This window comes from Asterias amurensis, chromosome 6, assembly GCF_032118995.1.
Source record: "Asterias amurensis chromosome 6, ASM3211899v1".
In the NCBI taxonomy this organism is placed as follows: domain Eukaryota; kingdom Metazoa; phylum Echinodermata; class Asteroidea; order Forcipulatida; family Asteriidae; genus Asterias; species Asterias amurensis.
The window spans coordinates 17,545,387-17,565,164 of NC_092653.1; the positions used below are offsets into that span (position 1 = coordinate 17,545,387).

At 39.9% G+C, this 19,778-nt stretch overlaps 2 protein-coding genes across 2 annotated transcripts; both read left to right on the forward strand.

The window, feature by feature from the left end:
• Window positions 1–83: 83 nt before the first annotated feature.
• LOC139938577 (THAP domain-containing protein 1-like) lies at window positions 84–2,820 on the forward strand. The gene is made up of 3 exons (XM_071934153.1): window positions 84–430; window positions 1,089–1,213; window positions 2,138–2,820. The coding sequence occupies exons 1-3, from the start codon at window positions 360–362 to the stop codon at window positions 2,764–2,766; spliced, it is 825 nt and encodes a 274-aa protein (XP_071790254.1). The 5' UTR covers window positions 84–359; the 3' UTR covers window positions 2,767–2,820.
• A 1,538-nt stretch (window positions 2,821–4,358) lies between these two features.
• Window positions 4,359–18,667, forward strand: LOC139938676 (uncharacterized). Its single transcript, XM_071934287.1, has 5 exons — window positions 4,359–4,606; window positions 7,218–12,552; window positions 12,765–12,935; window positions 13,196–16,076; window positions 16,853–18,667. Exons 1-5 carry the CDS (start codon window positions 4,594–4,596, stop codon window positions 17,510–17,512), a joined length of 9,060 nt encoding a protein of 3,019 aa, XP_071790388.1. The 5' UTR covers window positions 4,359–4,593; the 3' UTR covers window positions 17,513–18,667.
• Window positions 18,668–19,778: the final 1,111 nt, after the last annotated feature.

Consider the following 19,778-nt stretch of genomic DNA (forward strand, 5'->3'; position numbering starts at 1 on the left):
CGGCTGTTTGGCGTGGTGCAAGTTCCGTCAGCAAACAGTCGTCATCCACGGAAACAAGTCTTCAAGTATTTGGGCTCGCGGTTTTTACGGTGGCATGTGTGATGTAGACCCATTTCAGCTGTGAGCAACTAAAATTTATTTTACGTAAAATCCATCAAATAAAATGCTTTCATCAGTGGTCACACAGTGTTCATTTCAACTCCAAACCACGCTACATCCATGCAGCAGAACTCAAGAGGGCGCACTTGTCAAGCCGCCATCATCAGACCGGTCAAAACAAAACAATACCTTGATTTGATCATCATCGGAAGTCCACTCGTTCTTCTGATCCGTGATCCTATAGAGTATTCTAAGGGAAAATGCCCGAAAGTTGTACAGCTGTTGGATGCACCAACCGGCGAGTGAAAGGAGGTGGTGTTTCATTTCATAAGTGAGTAATCATATTATTAAAAAATGAAACGCCGTGTCCGAAAACTGGACATTGTTTGTACTTTGCACTCATCATATAATATACATTCATTCATAAATACCCCAGACAGTTTCTCTACTCCTATTGATGGAGAGCACGTCACGTGGGGGTGTTTAAACGGTTGATAATGACCAGTGTTTATAACCGCGTGTCAGGCGCGCAAGATTATCATGCGGAACGCAACTCATAACTACTACTAGTAACAGCACGTAACCTACTTCACGTACACACTACCCGCGCGCAACAGACTCTGCACAAAATGTTTGACAAAAAATATTTCAAACCTCGAATTTTCAACTGTCTAAGTGTATGTAATTGTATTTTTGTAACGTTTTTAAACAAAAGGGCATTTATGAATAAGGGAATTAAAAAGAGTAATGACTCATTCTTAAACGTCCGTTTGAAACCTTGCAGGGTCGTTGCCGTGAACTCCACCCTGCCGGCTTTAAACGGCTGTGTAAGAATTCGTTGCTACCTCCTCCTCCTAGCCCTGTGCATGCATGATGCAGTAGAATGCAATCTGTATCAATATCCTGATGTACAGTACCTGGTAGGCTATGCTTCCTACACTAGAAAACATGCTTTATTTATTGTTGTGTGGATGTTCTGTTTAATTCAGATTCCCTCTTGGAAAGCAGACTCTACTCAGCAAGTGGGTTGCAGCAATCAGCAGACCTGACTTCTATCCGTCAAAACACCAAGTGGTGTGTAGTGAACATTTTCGGGAGAATGACTACATAAGATGTTTGTATTTACTTGTACTTGTTTAGTTACAGGGTCATTTTCGTGTCAACTCAATACGCTTTGGAACCTGACTGTCTTGAACTTTACTTGTGCTAACAATAGATTTTAATTGTTTGGTTTTATTTTATGACATAACGACGGCAATTTTACGAGTTTTAAAATGGTTTAAAGTTTATTTTTGTACTTTACTTTTGGTTGGAGATACGGATTTTCAAACGTGGCCATGCTTTTTGTCAAAAGTTTGTTGACCCTTATCTCAAAAAGTTATGAACAAAATTACATGGAATTGTTTTCGTGGGGTTTCTCAGAGAGTCTAACTAGCGCACAGAATTTCATTTTAATCTGTGGCAGTCCGGTTCCAAAGGATGTTGAATTTACATGGAATGACCCTACAGAGAAGTTTTATTGGCCATTCAGACTGACATTTGGTTAAAAAAAGGAACAAATAAATTAAGCGAACGCATGAAATTGCTATATTCTTTGGTAATCTATAAATATGTTATTAACAAATCCAAGTTGACCTTTAAGGCACTAGACACAATTGGTAATTGTCGAAGACCAGTATTCTCACTTAGTGTATCTGCATAATTTTTTTTTAGTGTTTAATGCACAAAATAACAAACCTGTGAAAACTTGAACTCAATTGGTCGTCGAGGTTGCGAGATAATAATGGAAGAAAATACACCCTTGTCACACGAAGTTGTGTGCTTTCAGATGCTTCATTTCGGGACCTCAAAATCTAACTGGTAAGGTCTCAAAATCAAATTTGTGGAGAATTTTTCTTTCACAAAAACTTTGTTACTTCAGAGGGAGCCGTTTCTCATAATGTTTTATACTATCAACAGCTCTCCATTGCTAATTGTTACCATGTAAGTTTTAATACTAAAACTGACCAATAGTGTCCACTGCCTTTAACATTTGCAGGTGTGCATCCCAGAGATGACCAAGAAGTTGTTAAGCATGAACTCATGGAGTCTGCCGTACCCTCCATCTTTCCAGATAAATACCTGACACATAAACAAAGGAAGCAAGTGAGAGAGAAGCAAGCAAGTAAGAGGCCTCCACCTAAAAGACAATTGATGGCAGCAGAACCTGGCCCGCAACCTCCAAAAAAAGCTGTTATTAATGTTACAGAAGAAGAGCACATGTATGCGTTATCGCTAAGTTCAGTCAGTGGAAAACTAATAGAAACAACCAGCAAACTTCAAGAGGTTCGTAAGGAACTCAAAGTGGCAAAACAGAAAGTAAGACGTCAAAGTAAAAAAATCTCAAGTCTTCTGGAGGCAGTCAAAGATAAAAACATGATAAACCAGGGACAGTTGGAGCTATTGAAGCTTGACTTTGGACCGAATACTTTCACACTGATTGAAAATGAGCTGAAGTCAATGGAGAAAGAAAAACGTGGTCACAGGTTCTCCGAGGAAATCAAGCAGTTTGCGCTGACATTGCATTTCTACAGTGCCCGGGCCTATGAATTTGTAAGACAGTATTTACATCTCCCACATCCCAGCTCAAATCTATTCAAAAATAAAGTACTTTTTTCTCTAAAATAAAGATGTTTGGTGAGGATTTTGGTTTTTGTTTGTTTGTTTGTTTTTTTTTGGGGGGGCGGGGTTTGTGTGGGTTTTTTTTTTTATTGGTTTTCGGTGTTTTTTCGGGGGGGGTTCATTAGTGCAATTGCTTTACTTCATTTTTTTTTCTTAAATTTATTTATTTATTTTATTTATTTATTTAATTTAAGTATTCATTTGTTTATTCCATTTATCATTATTTTTATTCATTATAATAATTTGTTGGTGTTGTTTTGTTTTGTTTTATTGGGGGGGGGCAGGGACACTGTTAATGGGTGTTGTCTTTATACAATTGTTCAAACATTGAATTATTTCAAATTTAGCTGAACAGGGACCTCCTAGGATTTATGGTCTTCAGATATGATGAGTAGAGAATTGAGTATAAGTGGAAAGTGGGTATCTATGTTGTTGAACGAGGTTTTTTTCTCTTGAAGTTTCCTGGTTTGTTCATTGTGCCATTTAAAAAAAATATTTTTTCAATATCCAGCTATAATAAATTGAAGTAAAAATGTCCATAGCTTTGGTTGTGTTCGTGGTTTCATATTATTATTATTATTTCTTTTTTTTACCCATACACCGATGTGTGTTAGCATACCCATGACCCTTGCAATAGAGCAGTGTCTTACCATGGAGGAAGAATCTTACTCCATGGTCTTACCATGGAGGTTCTTCCTCCATGGTCTTACCAACTAGACTACCGAGATTGCCCGGTAAGCTAGCGAAACTTCAGTTCGAATCCCATGTTTTGGCATTGGATACCGCAATGACAATAGATGTTAAATATGCATCGGGGATAGATAATATTATTTTATTTATCCATAGACCGGTACGGGTAAACAAAAAATAATAACAATAAAATTATTTATCCCCGATGCAAATTTAACATGTAGTTTTTTTATAGCACAAATAGGTCAGTAGCTCAGTTTTCGATGATCAAGCCGAGCATTTCCTAGAGCAAGACGATCGATCACTGCACTCAACCTGTGAAGACAATCGGAGGATTGTTCATCCAAACTCATGGGCACAATTTCATAGAGCTGCTTAAGCATCAAAAGCAGCTAAGAACTAAAAAAGTACATGCTTACCGGAATAAGGTTATCAGCCATACTGCCATGTATTGTGTACAAGTTGTCACTGATATCCTGCTGATCCTGCTAAGCAGGAAACTTTTAAGCAATTTCGCAGCTCTATGAAATTGGGCCCTGTCCTGCATTAATACCTTGGAAGACTAGTGAGCGGTGAACAAAATTAAGTCGGTAAAATTTACCATGGCAACCTTGTTTTAGGTCAGTAAGGTCCTAGATATATATAGGGGACTAAATTTCAAATTTTAAACTATTAAGCATAAGGAGAGACGATGCAGGGGATCAAATCGGGGATGCACGTATGACACCGTTGCATGACGCGCACCCGCAGCGCGCGTCGCGGGATGTGGAGTGCGTTTTGATGATGTCACACAGATTCCCTGTGACGAAACAAAGTGCTTCGAACGTTTGGCGCGCTTCCCTGGACGACATCGCTGGGTTACCTTTGTTTTTGTTTTCTTGCATGCTCTCATAAACTCTTGAGTTTCTGTAGCGTAAACAAGCAATTTGTTTGTGAAGCTGTGATTTGATGCGATTATTGCGATTTTAGTATTTTTACTGACTACTTTTGTTGACTACCGGGCCGTAGAACCTTCGAAGCCGGGTATTTCCGTTAAACTTGAAGCGAAAGTTGTCACCGAGTTTGCGTGGTTTTTGTAAACACCGCTGACTTCTAGTGTTATTTTGATCAGCATTTGTTGTGACCCAACGACTGTCAATCACAATGTCTGATCGCGGTAAGTTGACTTCTAAACTATTTTTACAGAAACTTTTCAGAAGTTTTCAAATAGCCCCACTCAGTCAGTCTATAATGAGTTTGTGACAAATATCAACTTCATATCAATCACAATAGTTAAGGGAAACTATGACTGGGTAGATTTGAAACAATTGGGGGTTTGAATAAAGAACGTTTACTGGAACGGGACTTGAACCAACGACCACCGGATTAACGAACCGCCGCTATCAGCCCTTATGTTGGCGGTCCTAAAAATAGTGATTCCTGAACCACCGAGTTAACAGAAGTTTTGAATGCTGCAGATTGCAAAATTTAAAGGAACATTATAGAATTGGTTGTTGATCAGACAGTTGATGGGAGTGTAAGCATTTTATGTAATCCACCAATGATAATCTGACAAACCAAGTTTGAGATAGATCGGCCATCCGGTTCACACTCAAGAAAGTAGTGAAAAAACGATCACCATTTTTGCATTTTTTTTACTAAAACGCTCACTCGGCGATAAACTCTAAACGGGAACTTGGTTTAATTTATTTCTCATGAAAAAGACATTTCAGACATAATTATTTCAATGGATGTTTTTTTACTATCATCATCAGTTAAGTTTTGTTTAAATCTGTGATCTGCACGGTTTTTGTTCTGCCCAATTCCGTAATGTTCCTTATACTTTGAACGTCTTCCCGTAAACGGGACATCTAATTCTACTCGGCATAGTCTGTAAGTCGGAGGAGGCAACGCCTATGAAAGGATGTGACAGAAGAGACAGCCTTATTGTTAAAATAATTTAAATGATCCCGGTTCCCATATACTGTTTATTTGTGTTGAACTTTTAAACCTTTGTTTGGTATAAAAGCCAAGTTCTGACTTTCTTTGTGCAGATGAAAATAAACTATTCAAACAATAATTTTGCTCTTGTCGCCTGAATTGATTGGATTCGCAATAAAAGAAGCCCCATCCTATATATAACAATTTTATTGTGGATTTTATTGGTAAACATCAAAATGTAAGATTTTTCCCTACATGTTACGCAAAACCGGTTTGCATTTACGTTGTAATTAATTTTGTAAAAATCCGAAGATATTCTTTGAAGTGACAAGTGATGGTGTCAACTGAGGAAGAATTTGCGGAGACTTCTAAATTCTAAAACATTTTTTTTCTTTAAAATGAGCAAATTACGCCAATAACATTTTGCAATTTGGCCTATTGGCTTGATTAACAAGAAAGGTTAATAAAACTTCAATGGTTTTGTCAAGTTAGATTTTCTTAAACTAGCTAAAACAAAGGTTTTGTGTTTAATAATCGATGATTCATTAAAGTTAAATTCTTCAAAACTTTACGGTTTTCACGTGCAGGGATAGACATCATCCGGCTAATTTCAATTGCTAACCACAATAATTTAGGAGTTAGTCTTCAAAGGCAATTTTTGAACAGTTTTCAATCAGAATTATTTCTCAGTAACCCACTGCGGGTACAACGAGAGCATCTATTTATGGTTACCCAATTAAAGTTTGTTTACAGACAGTGGACACTATTGGTAATTACTCAAAATAATTATTATCATAAAACCTTTCTTGGTTATCCCGAGTAATGGGGAGAGGTTGATAGTATAAACATTGTGAGAAACAGCTCCCTCTGAAGTGACGTATATAGTTAGCGAGAAAGAAGTAATTTTCCATGAATTTGATTTCGAGACCTCGGATTTAGAATTTGACGACTCGAAATCAAGCATCTGAAAGCACACAACTTCGTGTGACCATGGTTATTTTATGCATATGTTGAGATACACCAACTGTGAACACTATAGTCTTTGACAATTACCAATAGTGTCCAGTGTCTTTAAAGGTATTAAGCAGGATTGGTGGAGCTGACAACCATTTACAAATAAGCAACATGTGAATAATTGCGCAATAATCTATTATTTGGGTCAGCAGAAAATTGAGAAAAACCACATCCAATATTTAGCATATTAACCTACTGTTCTTTATTTTTTGTTTAAACAATCGAGGTGTTTTTTCTTTTTCAGATTCAGTTTTCTCGAATATTACTTTATTTTTAGAGGGAAATATTTCACAAAAGAATGGCTTTCAATGAATTTCATAACTAGTAGTTCATACTTAAAGTTAAACACCATCCTCAACCCTCACTGTATAATACATTTAAGAACCAATGTCTTTTAAAGGCACTGGTCACATTTGGCAGTTGTCAAAGACCAGTCTTATCACGTGGTATCCCATCATGCATAAAATAACAAATCTGTGCAAATTTTGGATTAATTGGTCATCGAATTTGCAAGAAAATAATTATATATAGAAGACAAACTTCCTTGTTGTATAACTTTGTGTGCTTTCAGATGCATGTAATAAAAGTCTTTAGCTGAATTACTTTACGATTCGAGTAAACAATAACATCCTAAAAAAGCTACAGAGGGAGCCGTTTCTGACAATGTTTGATACTATCAACAGCTCTTCATTGCTCGTTACCAAGTAATTTTGTGTGCTTACACATACTTTGAGTAACTACCAAATGTGTCCAGTGCCTTTAACAAAGTACAAGCTGACGCGTTATTTTTTTTTTTATAGGAATTTTATTTTTTTCGTTTATTGTATATTCAGAGCCAAAGAATTGGCAAAGGAAGTTGAAGGAAGAACGGCACGTCCACTTTGTTGACATCATGGACGAGTCACGCCGAGCGCCACCCTTCGACCATTTCCCCATCACGCCTTCAAGACGTGGTGGACCCATTAGGCGTCTACTATTCAAGGTTATACCTTGTTATTCGGATCGAGAGATCAAGTATCTGTACGAAGAGAAAGAGGCAGAACCACCAATGAGAAAGATGATTGGTGAAGATCAGAAGAAGGGGATGAAGAAGAGGAAAAATGAGAAGGAGAATAAAAACATCAAGACGAAAGAAGACAAGATAGCAAAGGATACGATTGAATCTGAGAAGGTCAAAGATGTGACCGAAAATGAGAAGAAAGGCACTGCGCAGATCAGGCGCACAAAAACCTCTTCATCTTTAAGGCCATCTTCATCAGCAGAGGGACCTCAAAGAAAGCCCAAGGCAAATAAACACAGGAAGCGTGCTCAGAGCGCATCTCAGAGACGCTCCGTGTTGCCTTTGGGTAAGTGCCGCCCTCTCCCGCCTATACCCAGGAAAGCCAGCAAGAAACAAAAAACTGCCCTTCCGGAAGATTCTCAACGAACAAGCGAGAAAATTGAGAAGCAGCTGGCGAAGTCGCCTCAGGTGTCTGAGGTAACATCTCCAAGATACCCACCGACGGCAGCCAGAGAAAGACGCCGTAATTCAAGCGAGTCCCTCTGGAGACAAATGAGATACCAACAGCAAAAGATCGGCTTTATTCTCCGTGATAAGGCCAAGGCAAGACGACTAGCTGAGCTAGCTGAAGCTCGAAAGAACGGCACATGTCAAGATGGAGTAGTGACCAAGCATGTTGCTCAACAAATGATACAAGTTGCTCAACAAATGGCCCAAGTTGAGGCCAGACTGAGCTGTGTAAGTGCAAATCAACAACAGATGAATCAAACTGATGTAATCCTGAACCACATTGAGCTTCTTGAGCGCAATGCGTGTGCTCAAGACGACATGCTCATCACAATCAGCCAAATCCTTGGACTACAAAATATCCATAGAATTCTCTCTGCTGAAAATATTCTCCAACACAACCAACTGCCTCCAGCAGCAGCAGCAGACACGGACGCGACGAGTGACAACAGTTATGGACCATCAATGACCTCCACACATGAGGATAATAACAGCAACACTGACGAACTTTCAGACTGGGAAGACCTGATTTCTATCTCATCTGAAAGTGTCTCAGAGCAAACCACCTACTCTTTGAGTAAAAAATCCACTAAGAAGACTTACTCGAGACGTGGAAAGGCAAAAAAGACGACATACAAGAGGAAGTCATATTTAGTTGCACAGAAGAGTGACTCTGAAAGTAGCAACAGTGACGATACTTGCAGTTCTGTCCAGGAACAAAGTGAGATTGAACTGTTCCCAATAACTAAAAGAAGTACATCAACTGGGAAGAAACACAAGAAGAGGAAGACGAAAAAGCAAAACAAGCTGCATGTGAAGCTGTCAGAAGGAATGAGCCGAACTCCTGCCAAGAAGGTTATCAGTGATATTTCCGATACAGACAGCAACCTGAGCAGTGACGACACTTACCGGTACCAATCGGTTAAAAACGGAAACACAGACAAGAGGAGGTCATACACGGTTGAACACAAGAGTGATTACTCTGACAGTGGTAACAATGATGAAGAAAGCATAATGGGACAAAGTGAAACTGAACTTGTACCAGTGATTAAAAGAAGTTCAACAACTAAGAAGGACAAGAAACGCAAGAAGAGGAAGTCAAAACAACAAATAACCAAGCTGCATGAGAAGTCTCCAGAAGAAGATAGCCAAACTCAAGCCAAGCAGGTTACCAGTGACGTTTCAGATACGGACAACAGCCTTAACAATGACGACACTTACCCAGCAGTAAACAAGGGGAACGCACCGGGTGCAAGAAACAAGAGGAAGACTAAAGGCCGTCAAGTTATGACCATTGAGACCCTTTCCTCGGAATCAGAGTCCAATCTTCAGACGTTGACCATTGACAGCAACCTTAACCATGACGACACTAAGGGAAACACATCGAGTCCAGGAAACAAGAAGACCAAAAGCCGTCAACGTAAGAGAAAACCATCGAGAAAGATGACTGTTGCAATCTCTTCCTCTGAATCAGAGTCAAATCTTCAGGCTTTGAACATTGACAGCAACCTTAACAATGACGACACATACCCACCAATAAATAATGGGTACGCACCGAGTCAAAGAAACAAGAAGATTAAAGGCCGCCAACTCAATGGAAAACCAACAAAAATGATGCCTTTTGGAATCTCTTCCTCAAAATCAGTTGAGTTTAATCTCCAGACCCTGAACATTGATGCATCACCTGATGATGAAGCAGAACAAAAAACACTTCAGCGAAAGAGAACTCCTAAATGGAGTACTCGAAATCTATCTGAAGATGACACACCAGTACACACTGTGCTTCATTCCCCAGAATCTGCTGGAAGCAGTTCTGGTAGATCTAAGAATCGAGACCACAGACGTAAAAGGTCTTCGTCACAACCAGAGCGACTTGAGGATGTGCCTGAACGTGCACAACCATCTACATCTAATGTAGATGAAGGATGCACTTCCCCTGTTAAACATGTGAGCGGTCGAATGAGGCATGCCCATAAGTACACGAAGTCCCGAGAGCCGAAATGTCTTGCGTTAAGTGATGACGAAGAAAAATACCAACTCGCAGTGAACATAGCAGCAGCACCTGCTCCAGAATCAACGACACCCTCTATGAAGGAGGAGACACTTATCTGCGGCAAGTCTACAAGAAAACAGAAGAAACAAAACAAGACAAAAAGATCTTCAGAACCAAAAACAACCTCATTAAAAAGTGAGAATTTTGATAACTCCGAAAACGATTTCATGTCGCCAAATAGTGTGATTGTGTCAACTCCTACCATTGAGGAAGCAGCCTTGGCTACCATGCCAATGAAGACCCGAAATACACACCAACGAATGAAAAAGCAGTACAAGGAATCTGAGGTTGCTCCACCAAGCAACTCTGAAGAAACCAAATGTCCCACTGTGCCAACAGCTCAGACTGAAAACACAATCTCAAACAAACCTTCGAGAAGGCCAAAGAGAAATGCAAACAACAGGAACCGTATTAAGTCAGCTCTTCCAACAGATGATCAGGACGATCATCAAACCAATGAAGCATCTCTGACCACTCAACAAACACATGTGGATGACAAATCCACGATTCCTAAGAAGTCAGATCCTAAGAAGCTTCACTGGTTAGATAGTGACACCGGGAGTGACACTGACATGTCTACAAAGAGACAAAACATCGAAAAAGAACTGAAGTTGAAGAAAAGAATGAGTGTGAAGAGGGAACGAGAACTATCACAGAAGTCTGAGATATCACTTGAAAACCCAAGGGTCAACGATCTTAGTGAAAAACAGACCAAACTCACAACAACTCAGAAAACGAGTAGCAACTCACCAGGCGTCAAGAGCAGACAAAATGAACGCGAAGTATTGAATCAAGACGTCAACCTATCGAGCACTCTTGACATGGTCCATGGTGCAGCCCAAAGAGAAGAAAAGAAAAAAACTCAAAAGGGGGAAACACCAGTAATCACTGTGGCTCCCATCAACAATAAAGATTTACTGCCAAAGAGTCAGGGGCGTCTTGAATGTGTTGCACTTAACCGTGATATCATCAAGGTGCAAGGACCACATAGTCCCCCAGAGGAGGAAGAATCTACAAGTGACGAAGACTGTGGGTTCATGACTTCGGCATTTCCCGTGAAAAATACTGATACTGACCCAATCAATGACAACCCACAGACAGAACAAAACGTAAATGAGGTCAGCGATGTGCCGAATCTAACTACAGAGCGCAATGAACTTCAGGGAAATGAAATTGCCTTTTCATCAAAGGAAAGTGAAGGGGAAAGTGAGAAAAGAGACAAGAAGTCCAAAAAATCATCCTCTGTCTGGAAGAAATTACAACACAACAAGATAATGTTTAAGAAGAATAACCTTAGTAAACATTCAACCGATTTGGAGAAAGCATCAGCCAAGAGCGAGCTGAAGCGTGCCAGTGAAATGCAGATGAGAGACACTGTGATTGATGCTGAAGCAACAAGAGAGATGTGCACAGACGTCAAGAGGCAGGGTAAGGAAGAAGAAGACACGACTTCTCAACCCTCTGATAACAGCACAACATCAAAACACAAGGAGCATCATAAGAAAATTAAAACACCAAAGATGCTGAAGAAAATTGCAAAGCAGCAAGGTCTGTTCAAAAAGAAGAACAAACAAACGCCAGCAAATGATGTTGAGAACCCTTTACTAGAAGGAGAGAATTCGCAATATGTTCAAGACGGATCTATTGAACCGGAAACGAACAGCGACCTCTGTCAAGGATCTGGATCCGAGGGATCCAAAAAACACCATAAGAAACGCAAAACACCAAAGGCGTTGAAGAAAATAGCAAAACATGGACTGTTCAAAACTAAAAGCCAGAAAGCAGTCGAGCCGCCCAGCGGAACGGAGAAGTCTAAACAAGATGATGAACTTCATTTCTTTGATGCTGGACAATCTTCCCAAAAAGCTAACAACAACTTGTGCCAAGCAACTACCTCGTCTCAAATAGGAGATGGCACGGAGAATACAGGGGTCGAAGAAGACAACTACACACAAAATGACCTTGAAACTACTGATGCCAGTGAGGCCATACAACGTCGCAAGTCAATGTCAAAATGGAAAAAATTCAAACATGACCAAGGTCTCTACAAAAAGCAAAAGATCCGAAACGTCAAATTCTCAGGGGAACAGCAAGAAACATCAAACCACGCTCTAGGTGGCGTGAGAGACAACAACTCTGTCTATAAAGAATTGATGAAGAGGAGAGAAGAGGCCAGAAAACAAAAAGAAGAGGACAAGGGGCTTAAGAAAGACCTTAAGAAAACCAAGAAACAGAAACATGTACTGGCAGATGATAGTGCACGAGATCAATCCCCAACCTCCTCATCACACGGCAAGAAGAGTAAACTTGCCAACCTTCTGAGAGGAAAGAAAGACCATACAATTCAGACAACCCAGATTGTGCCTCAGACTTCAGAGATGAAAGAAAATGAAAGTCCAGTGGGTCTGGCGAGCTGCAGAAATGGAGCACCTACCGCTGTGAATCCAGACATGGAGCTTGTGGGAGGGGAAGCTGTAAGAGAGGGCAATTTCATGACTGCAGACCACACTTCACACGAAGTGAGACCATCAAAGACATCAACAGCGGCAGCAGATCATAACCAAGAGGCTGAGGTGACTGCTGGTTGGTGTGATCCCACACAGAACAAGTGAGCATTAAACCTCGAACTTCTCAATTGAATAATTAAGACAATTTCATTTAAATCCACGGTTTCATAGCAAGTAATGGTATAAAAGTTTAATCCGCTGTGAAGATTCATAGTAACCAACAGGCATAATCAAAGGGAAAACATGATATTTTCCATTGTTATCAAATATTGTTGACTTATTACTTAATTATCCCATGCCTCATGTTTTACAGACTCAAACTTTCAAACGACGTCAAGGAAAAGAAGCATGACGACCAAACTGGGAGAATTTCTCGCCGTCATTGTGATACGGCTTCTGGAGTAAGGAGTTTCAACCCAGTCGATGACAATGACGTTTCTGGTACAGGCCGTGACTCTAACAAGATCCCTACCACACGAAATGGGTAATACACCTTGACTAATTTCAACCAAACTTACATTGAAAACAAAAACAAACCTTAAAGAAACAATAATTTGTTTAAGTTATTAACTTTCTGGTCAAATAAAATGAATAAATACAATTTTGAATGTTCTTAAACTCAGGGGGTGACAAGTAAAACTAATTCTTTTTGCGATTTGCTTCTACACTTTTAAAGTATACAAACTGTATTTTCCTGTTAAATAAAAGTAACTTTTAATATATGCATTTATTTTATTTCCATAGACATACTCAAGGAGTTCTTCCTGCTCGATTTGATAACTCATACAAGCTGCCAGCAAAGAAGTCAAACTCATCTCAACGTGACGAGGACCGCGCCGTAAGTGGTCAAAGTCAACAACGAAAGCAGATTATGTCTCAGATCCTACAAGAACTCGATGATACTTCATCTCAGTCTGACAGAGAACAGGAAGCCCTCATCATTGACACACCAACACAAAAAGTGACAGAGACAAGGACGAGCAAATCCGAGAGAAGCTGCACTGTTGACATCATCAGTGAAATAACATCGCCAATACCTTCTCGACAGGTCAAATTGCTACCACAAGCCCAAGTTGAAGAAAGTGACGATGATGTGATTCCGAACTTACAACGTCATCAGTCAAAGACTGAAGGCTCTTCCCCTCCCGTCGTAGAGGTCAGAGCTGCGGTCGAGGATAATGAGGAGAGCGAGTCTTGCGATGATATGATTGACCACATTATTATAAAGCCTCCTGCATCTCGTAATAATGAAGACAAACAAATTGACAATTCCGAACACAAACCTGATTACAACTCATGGGATGACGAGTCAGAGGAAGAGACAACCAATCAAGCAAGACAAGACAACTCACCAAACGTGCCCAGATCACCAGACATAGAATTCTTAGACGAGCTGCTGGACGAGCTCTCGCCATCCAGCAAGAAGCACGGTACAACTCGACAAGCTGACAGCAAATCAAGACAAGTGGCTAGAACAGACAACCCAACTAAGAAGACAAAAGGGTTGAATGTCATCGCAGCAGATCAGAAGTCCGATGACGTAAGTTTGACCCAACATGCCGATAATGCTCCACAAGATCAGAACTGTGTGAATGAGTTAGACGTCATTGAACAGATGCTTTCTACGTCTGCAGGCAAGGACGATTTTGATATTTTTGACATTGTGGACAGAATGCCAAAATCTAAGACCAAGCTTGTGATGTTGACCACACCTCTTGAAAGCTCACAAGAGCAGACATCTGAAGATGATTCCTCAAATTCAGGCCAACTGAGTTTGAATGTGGTGTCTGCTAACAAACACAACGATGAGCCACTTCAAGGAGAAAACATGATCAAGCAATCTCAATCGAATGGAAACATCAAAGAAACTACATCACCCAAAGCAGAATCTGATGTGTCATACAATAGCAAACAAGCATCTTTTACATCTCAGGAAGAGGATTCTGCGATGTCTCTTGACGACAATGTGCAAGGAAGAGAGGTCGTTAAGAAAGAGTCGCAGAAAATCTTAGACTCAGTGAGAAGCCAAGAGATGGTTCACAGCCCGGGAAAGAAAGGGGAGATTGATAAGCAACCAATACCGAGAGAAGGTAGATCATCTTTGGTGATCGTGGAGTCCAAGAAACCAGTAGATGAAAAACCTATTGATACTGAAACACACACCGCGATGTCAACTCAAGAAAAACACATTGCAGGAGGGAAGATTATTGTAAATCCTGCATGGGGGATCAGTTCGCTCGATGACTTTAATCCTTCCAGTAACAGGAGGCAAGACGTAACCGTTGGTTCTGACATTAGTGGTGAGGTTGAGAAGCAATCACCCACTTCCAATTTGAACAGGACCGATGACGTAACTCGTGACGTGCCAAGAAGTCCATCTTCGGAGTCTGAAATTTACTCAGACGAAGACTCGTCTGTGAGTTTAGACATGACTCAGCCACCGGTCACTCCTGAAGATAAAGATGAGAATACAAGCAAGCCAAATTTCTTGGACTATCTCACTCAACTGAAGCTCGAAGAGTCTTTGAAAAAGGCTGGGAAAACAGTGACTGCCTCACCATTTGAAAACTCTGATGTTCCAAGTTATCTTCGCACAGACTTCAATCCATCTCCCGAACAGAAACCGTTCAAAAGATGGGATCCAGCAGCCGCTCAAAAGAAGATGGAAAAGATCTGCAGATCTAAAAACAAATCGAAGGAAACATCAGCAGAGCCACGATGGCTGAAGGAAGATTTCAATCCCGCTCCTGAGCAGAAACCATTCAAGAAATGGAATCCAGTCGTAGCCCAAAAGACAATGCAAAAGATCTCCGGAAAGAAGACAACCACTGAGCAACAAGAGCCACGTTGGCTCAAGAATGACTTCAATCCAGCTCCAGAACAGAAACCATTCAAGAGATGGGATCCCTCAGTAGCACAGAATAAGATGGAAAAGATTGGTCTTTCTAAAAAGAAATCTCCCGAACCCACAGAAGTGCCACGATGGCTGCAGAAAGATTTTAATCCCGTCGAGAATGGGCGAAAAGCTGATGATTGGAAAGTACCTGGAGCCAAGTCCGATGTGCTTAGTTCAACCCCTGATGACAGCAAAGACTCAGCAGAATACTGCTGGGACACTGATTCTTCGATGTCTCTTGAAGACAAGGTGCAAGGAAGAGAAGCTATTAGGAAAGAGTCGCAGAAAATTATAGACTCAATGAGAAGCCAAGAGATGTTTCACAGCTCGGGAAAAGAGTCATCTACCAAGTTATCTACCTCTTCCACTTCCACAGCAGTCGACAAGGACATCCCTCGTTTCTTGCGAGCAGATTTTAACCCTGACCCAGAGCAGAAACCTTTCAAGAGATGGAATTCTGCAGAAGCTAAAAAGAAACTCGACAAAATTGGAGACTCGAACAAGAAGTTTCCAGAGAATAATAAAGACGAAAAGCCAATGTGGTTAAAGAATGACTTCAATCCAACCCGGAAAGAGACAAAACCAGGAGCAGCCACGAATGAAACTGCTAAAGATGCATCAACGCCAAGGTGGCTTCAACCCAACTTTGATCCAGCAGGTGAAGCTACGAGTGTGTCTGAGCCCAGCAAACGGACAAGTCGTAACATGCCTCCTACGGCACAGTTCCAGGTACTGACCACACTTAAACGTTTTATTTTGTCAGTTAAAATAAATGAAATATTAACACTTTAAGTACTCTGAATGATCTGGGCCCAGATGCATGCCGCCGCTATCGAAATGCGCCTACAATCACCTCTTGCCGCTTAGTAAGCACCTAAGCGCCAAATTTAAAGACACTGGACACAACTGGTAATTGTCAAAGACCAGGCTTCTCACTTGGTGTGTCTCAACATCATGCATAAAATAACAGGTATGTGAAAATTTGAGCTCAATATTGGTCGTCGAAGTTGCGAGATAATAATGAAAGAAAAACACCCTCGTCACACGAATTTGTGTGCTTTCAGATGCTTGCTTTCGAGACCTCATAATTCTAAATCCGAGGTCTCGAAATCAAATTCGTGGGAAAATTACTTCTTTCTCTAAAACTACATTACTTCAGGGGGAGCCGTTTCTCACAATGTTTTATACTATCAACCTCTCCATATTACTCATTACCAAGTAAGGTTTTATGCTAATAATTATTTTGAGTAATTACCAGTAGTGTCCTCTGCCTTTAAGCGCTAGCGGACAAGCAAAATATTCCCTGATAACAAAATAATGAAATACTTCGGCGTAAGCGTGGAATCTGCTTCGTAAGCGCCGTTTATTTGCTTACAGTAAGCAGAGCAATACAATTGGGCCCTTGGCTATTTATTATTTTTTTGTTATCATTTTTTTTAAAGATATAGTTCTTCAATATTGTTCTCATAGCAATAACTCAAATAAACACTCATGGTTGTTTCCAGCACCCTGCTCTTGGACAACCAACCTATCAACCCGACACTGACATGTTTGATATCCACTCAGAAGCATTACATGACGAAACCCGTCACCAGCCACGATTTGTCAGAGACATCCATGGTCAGCCCGCCGATCCAGCTCGAAGAGAAAGAAGCTTAATTGACAACCCGCCCCAACGGATGCAGTCTGGATTGCACAGTGTTCCTGGCCACGCACCAGCCTACCCACCAGATGCACTGCAGAGTCAAGTCCAAGCTCTCGATAAGTCATCTAATGTGCCAGCTTGGCTTCAGAGTAAGCCTCAACCACTACCAGAGACAACTCGGAACATGCCACAGTTACCCGGTGTCTCTCCAATTAGCACCCAGAACACACACCATGGAATGGACAACTGTAAAACTGATGTCAGACCAGGAAGGACAACATTCAGGCAGTTTGCTCCACCTCCAAGACAGACGGACGGTCTCGATGTCATTTCGTCAGACATGGAGTATGAAGAGACTTACCCATCGGGTTTGGGGAACTCTGATCTACCCCGTCCCAGCTGGATGAAGCCTGGTCTTGCCCCTGCCGGGAACGCGTGGCAAAACTCGGCCAATGAGCGTCGTATCTTATTCAATTCAATATCAAAGACGCAAGCCAAGTTTACGAACCGTATTATGTAGTCGCTGAGGCAGGGCTTTTTTCAGAAAGATGACTTAGGCACTGGATACTATTGGTAATTGTCAAAGACCAGTATTCTCACTTGGTGTATCTCAACATATGCATAGCCAACCTGAGAAAACGTGGGCTTAATTTGCAAGAGAAAAATGAAAGAAAAAAAACACCCTTGTTGCACATGTTTGGTGTTATTTCAGATGCATAATAAAAGACTTTGGAGGATTTTTCACAATGTGTTATACTTCCAAGGCCTCTCGTTTTCTCTTTAACAAGTAAGTTTTTATGGTTACAACTTTGAGTAGTTTATACCAATAGTGTCCAGTGCCTTTAAATAATTATAATGAAATAAATAATAATAAAAACTTCAGAAATACAAAAATTGTGATCTTTTGTTGTTCGTAAAAAAAATAAGTATTTTAAAAAAACGAAGTAAAAAAAGAAAAAGTTTTAGATATTCTTGGATTGTTAAAATAAACAAATTTTCCACATGGTGTGAATTACTATTTTGCAACGTTGCAGGATGAAATCCTTGTCTGTAAAAACCGTCAGATAATTCTCAAACTTTACTCCACAACGTGATCAGAATATTGACCCGTTTCGCACTATGTAGACATTTCGATCAATGTATTTGTTATAATGACTGTGCCATTATACAAGGAAAACACTCCTGTTATATCATTTTATAATCAAATTATGTAAAGAAAACAAAAACTCTCTTAAGAAAAAGAAAACAAAATTCGTCTGGTTTCCTGCATGCTTTATAAAAAAAACTAAGCCATGGGCAAACGCGTTTCACCATTTCTTGTTTCTTCTTCAGGTTTGACTGTATTGTATTCAGATTTTAAATTAGTTAAAGTATTATTTTGTATTGGTAGTTAAAAAAAATTAAAAATATTTATGCTATTTATTCTGCATTTAAGTGCACAATGTTGAACAGATCTACTGATCTAGTGTAGGCCAAGGTTAAATAAAACAAAGGGAATTTATAATGTCTTATTCAAAATCATGGCAAAAGCTTCCAATTTGGATTATGAAGAAAAACCAACTAACAAGGTATAACAAGCCGTACAATAAATGCAATACATTTGCGAAACAAGACATGTGCTGAAAAATATAAACAAAACAAAACAAGATCAAAATTATAATGACGCATATGCTGGATTAGCCTACTTACAATCATGTTCATTGTAAAGTTTAAAAAATGAAATAAAATTAATTGTTATTAAATTAAATTAATTTGTGTTGCCTGATGAGTCATTGTGAAGTGAGAGAATTATACCAGTTTGAATTAGCAAGTTGTGAGTGGAGTACTTTCAAGTAATCCCTGACACACAGATATTTTTAGAAAGTTAAGGGCAATTACAAACATGGACATGACACAAAAGAAATTAAATTATTGACACAGCTTTCTTTCCACTTAAAAGTCATAGCTTACATATGAAACCAATTTATTTTTAGTTGTTGACAAGGAATAAACCCAATTTTGCCAAATAAAAACTCAGCTTGGGCTCCATGTAGGCTTGGCTAAATTGACTGGAAAACTGTAATGCTAATGCGACTGACCGTAATGCGACTGACCGTGGTTTTGCCATGTATACCTAAAAGTTCAAGTTGCTGACCATTAATTGGATACTCACGTATAAGAGTAGTGTGTTACATGTAACACTTTCGCAAGTTTTTTAGTTAGAGGAAACTTTTGAATTTTGACTAGTGTATTTTTACCATGTCCTTTTTTTGTAATGCGACTGACCGCTTTTTACAACGTTATAACGTCCAGAGCACAACGCCCACATCATTTCTAATATCATCAATTCAAAGCCTTGGGTGTCAAGTACAAATCAGTCTATAAACTTCGTGGAAATAATTTCTCACACAGAACTACTAGCACAGAGATCAAGAAATGACACAGAAAAATTTAATGCGACTGACCATGGAATTGCCCTTAAGCAAGGAATCAAAATTAAAAATCAAATTTCAGTTGCTTAGGAATCGACCAACAAAGTCGTTTTAATAGTTGTCACTGTTATTGGCCGTTTAGGCCTCTCCTGCAACATCTCAATTTCACATGGATAAACTTTTGCTCTGGTGGGCAGCGGAAACGTATACCCCGTTAATTTCATTTCTTGCTCGATTTTGGGAATTTAAACATTGCTGGGTTTCATTAAATTAGCCACAAGACATTCCGATTCGCGCAGTATTCCCCTTGTTACATTATTTCACACATAAAGAATAGTTTCATATACACACTGTACACGGAAGATTTGTAAACAC

Bases quoted from the DNA above. Each gene is read 5' to 3' on its own strand.
- LOC139938577 (XM_071934153.1), top strand. From the start codon at position 360: ATGCCCGAAAGTTGTACAGCTGTTGGATGCACCAACCGGCGAGTGAAA. The intron at 431-1,088 runs GTGAGTAATCAT...TGTTTAATTCAG, and splicing joins GGTGGTGTTTCATTTCATAA to ATTCCCTCTTGGAAAGCAGA. The intron at 1,214-2,137 runs GTTTGTATTTAC...TAACATTTGCAG, and splicing joins GGAGAATGACTACATAAGAT to GTGTGCATCCCAGAGATGAC.
- LOC139938676 (XM_071934287.1), top strand. The intron at 12,936-13,195 runs GTAATACACCTT...TTATTTCCATAG, and splicing joins ATCCCTACCACACGAAATGG to ACATACTCAAGGAGTTCTTC. The intron at 16,077-16,852 runs GTACTGACCACA...GGTTGTTTCCAG, and splicing joins CTCCTACGGCACAGTTCCAG to CACCCTGCTCTTGGACAACC.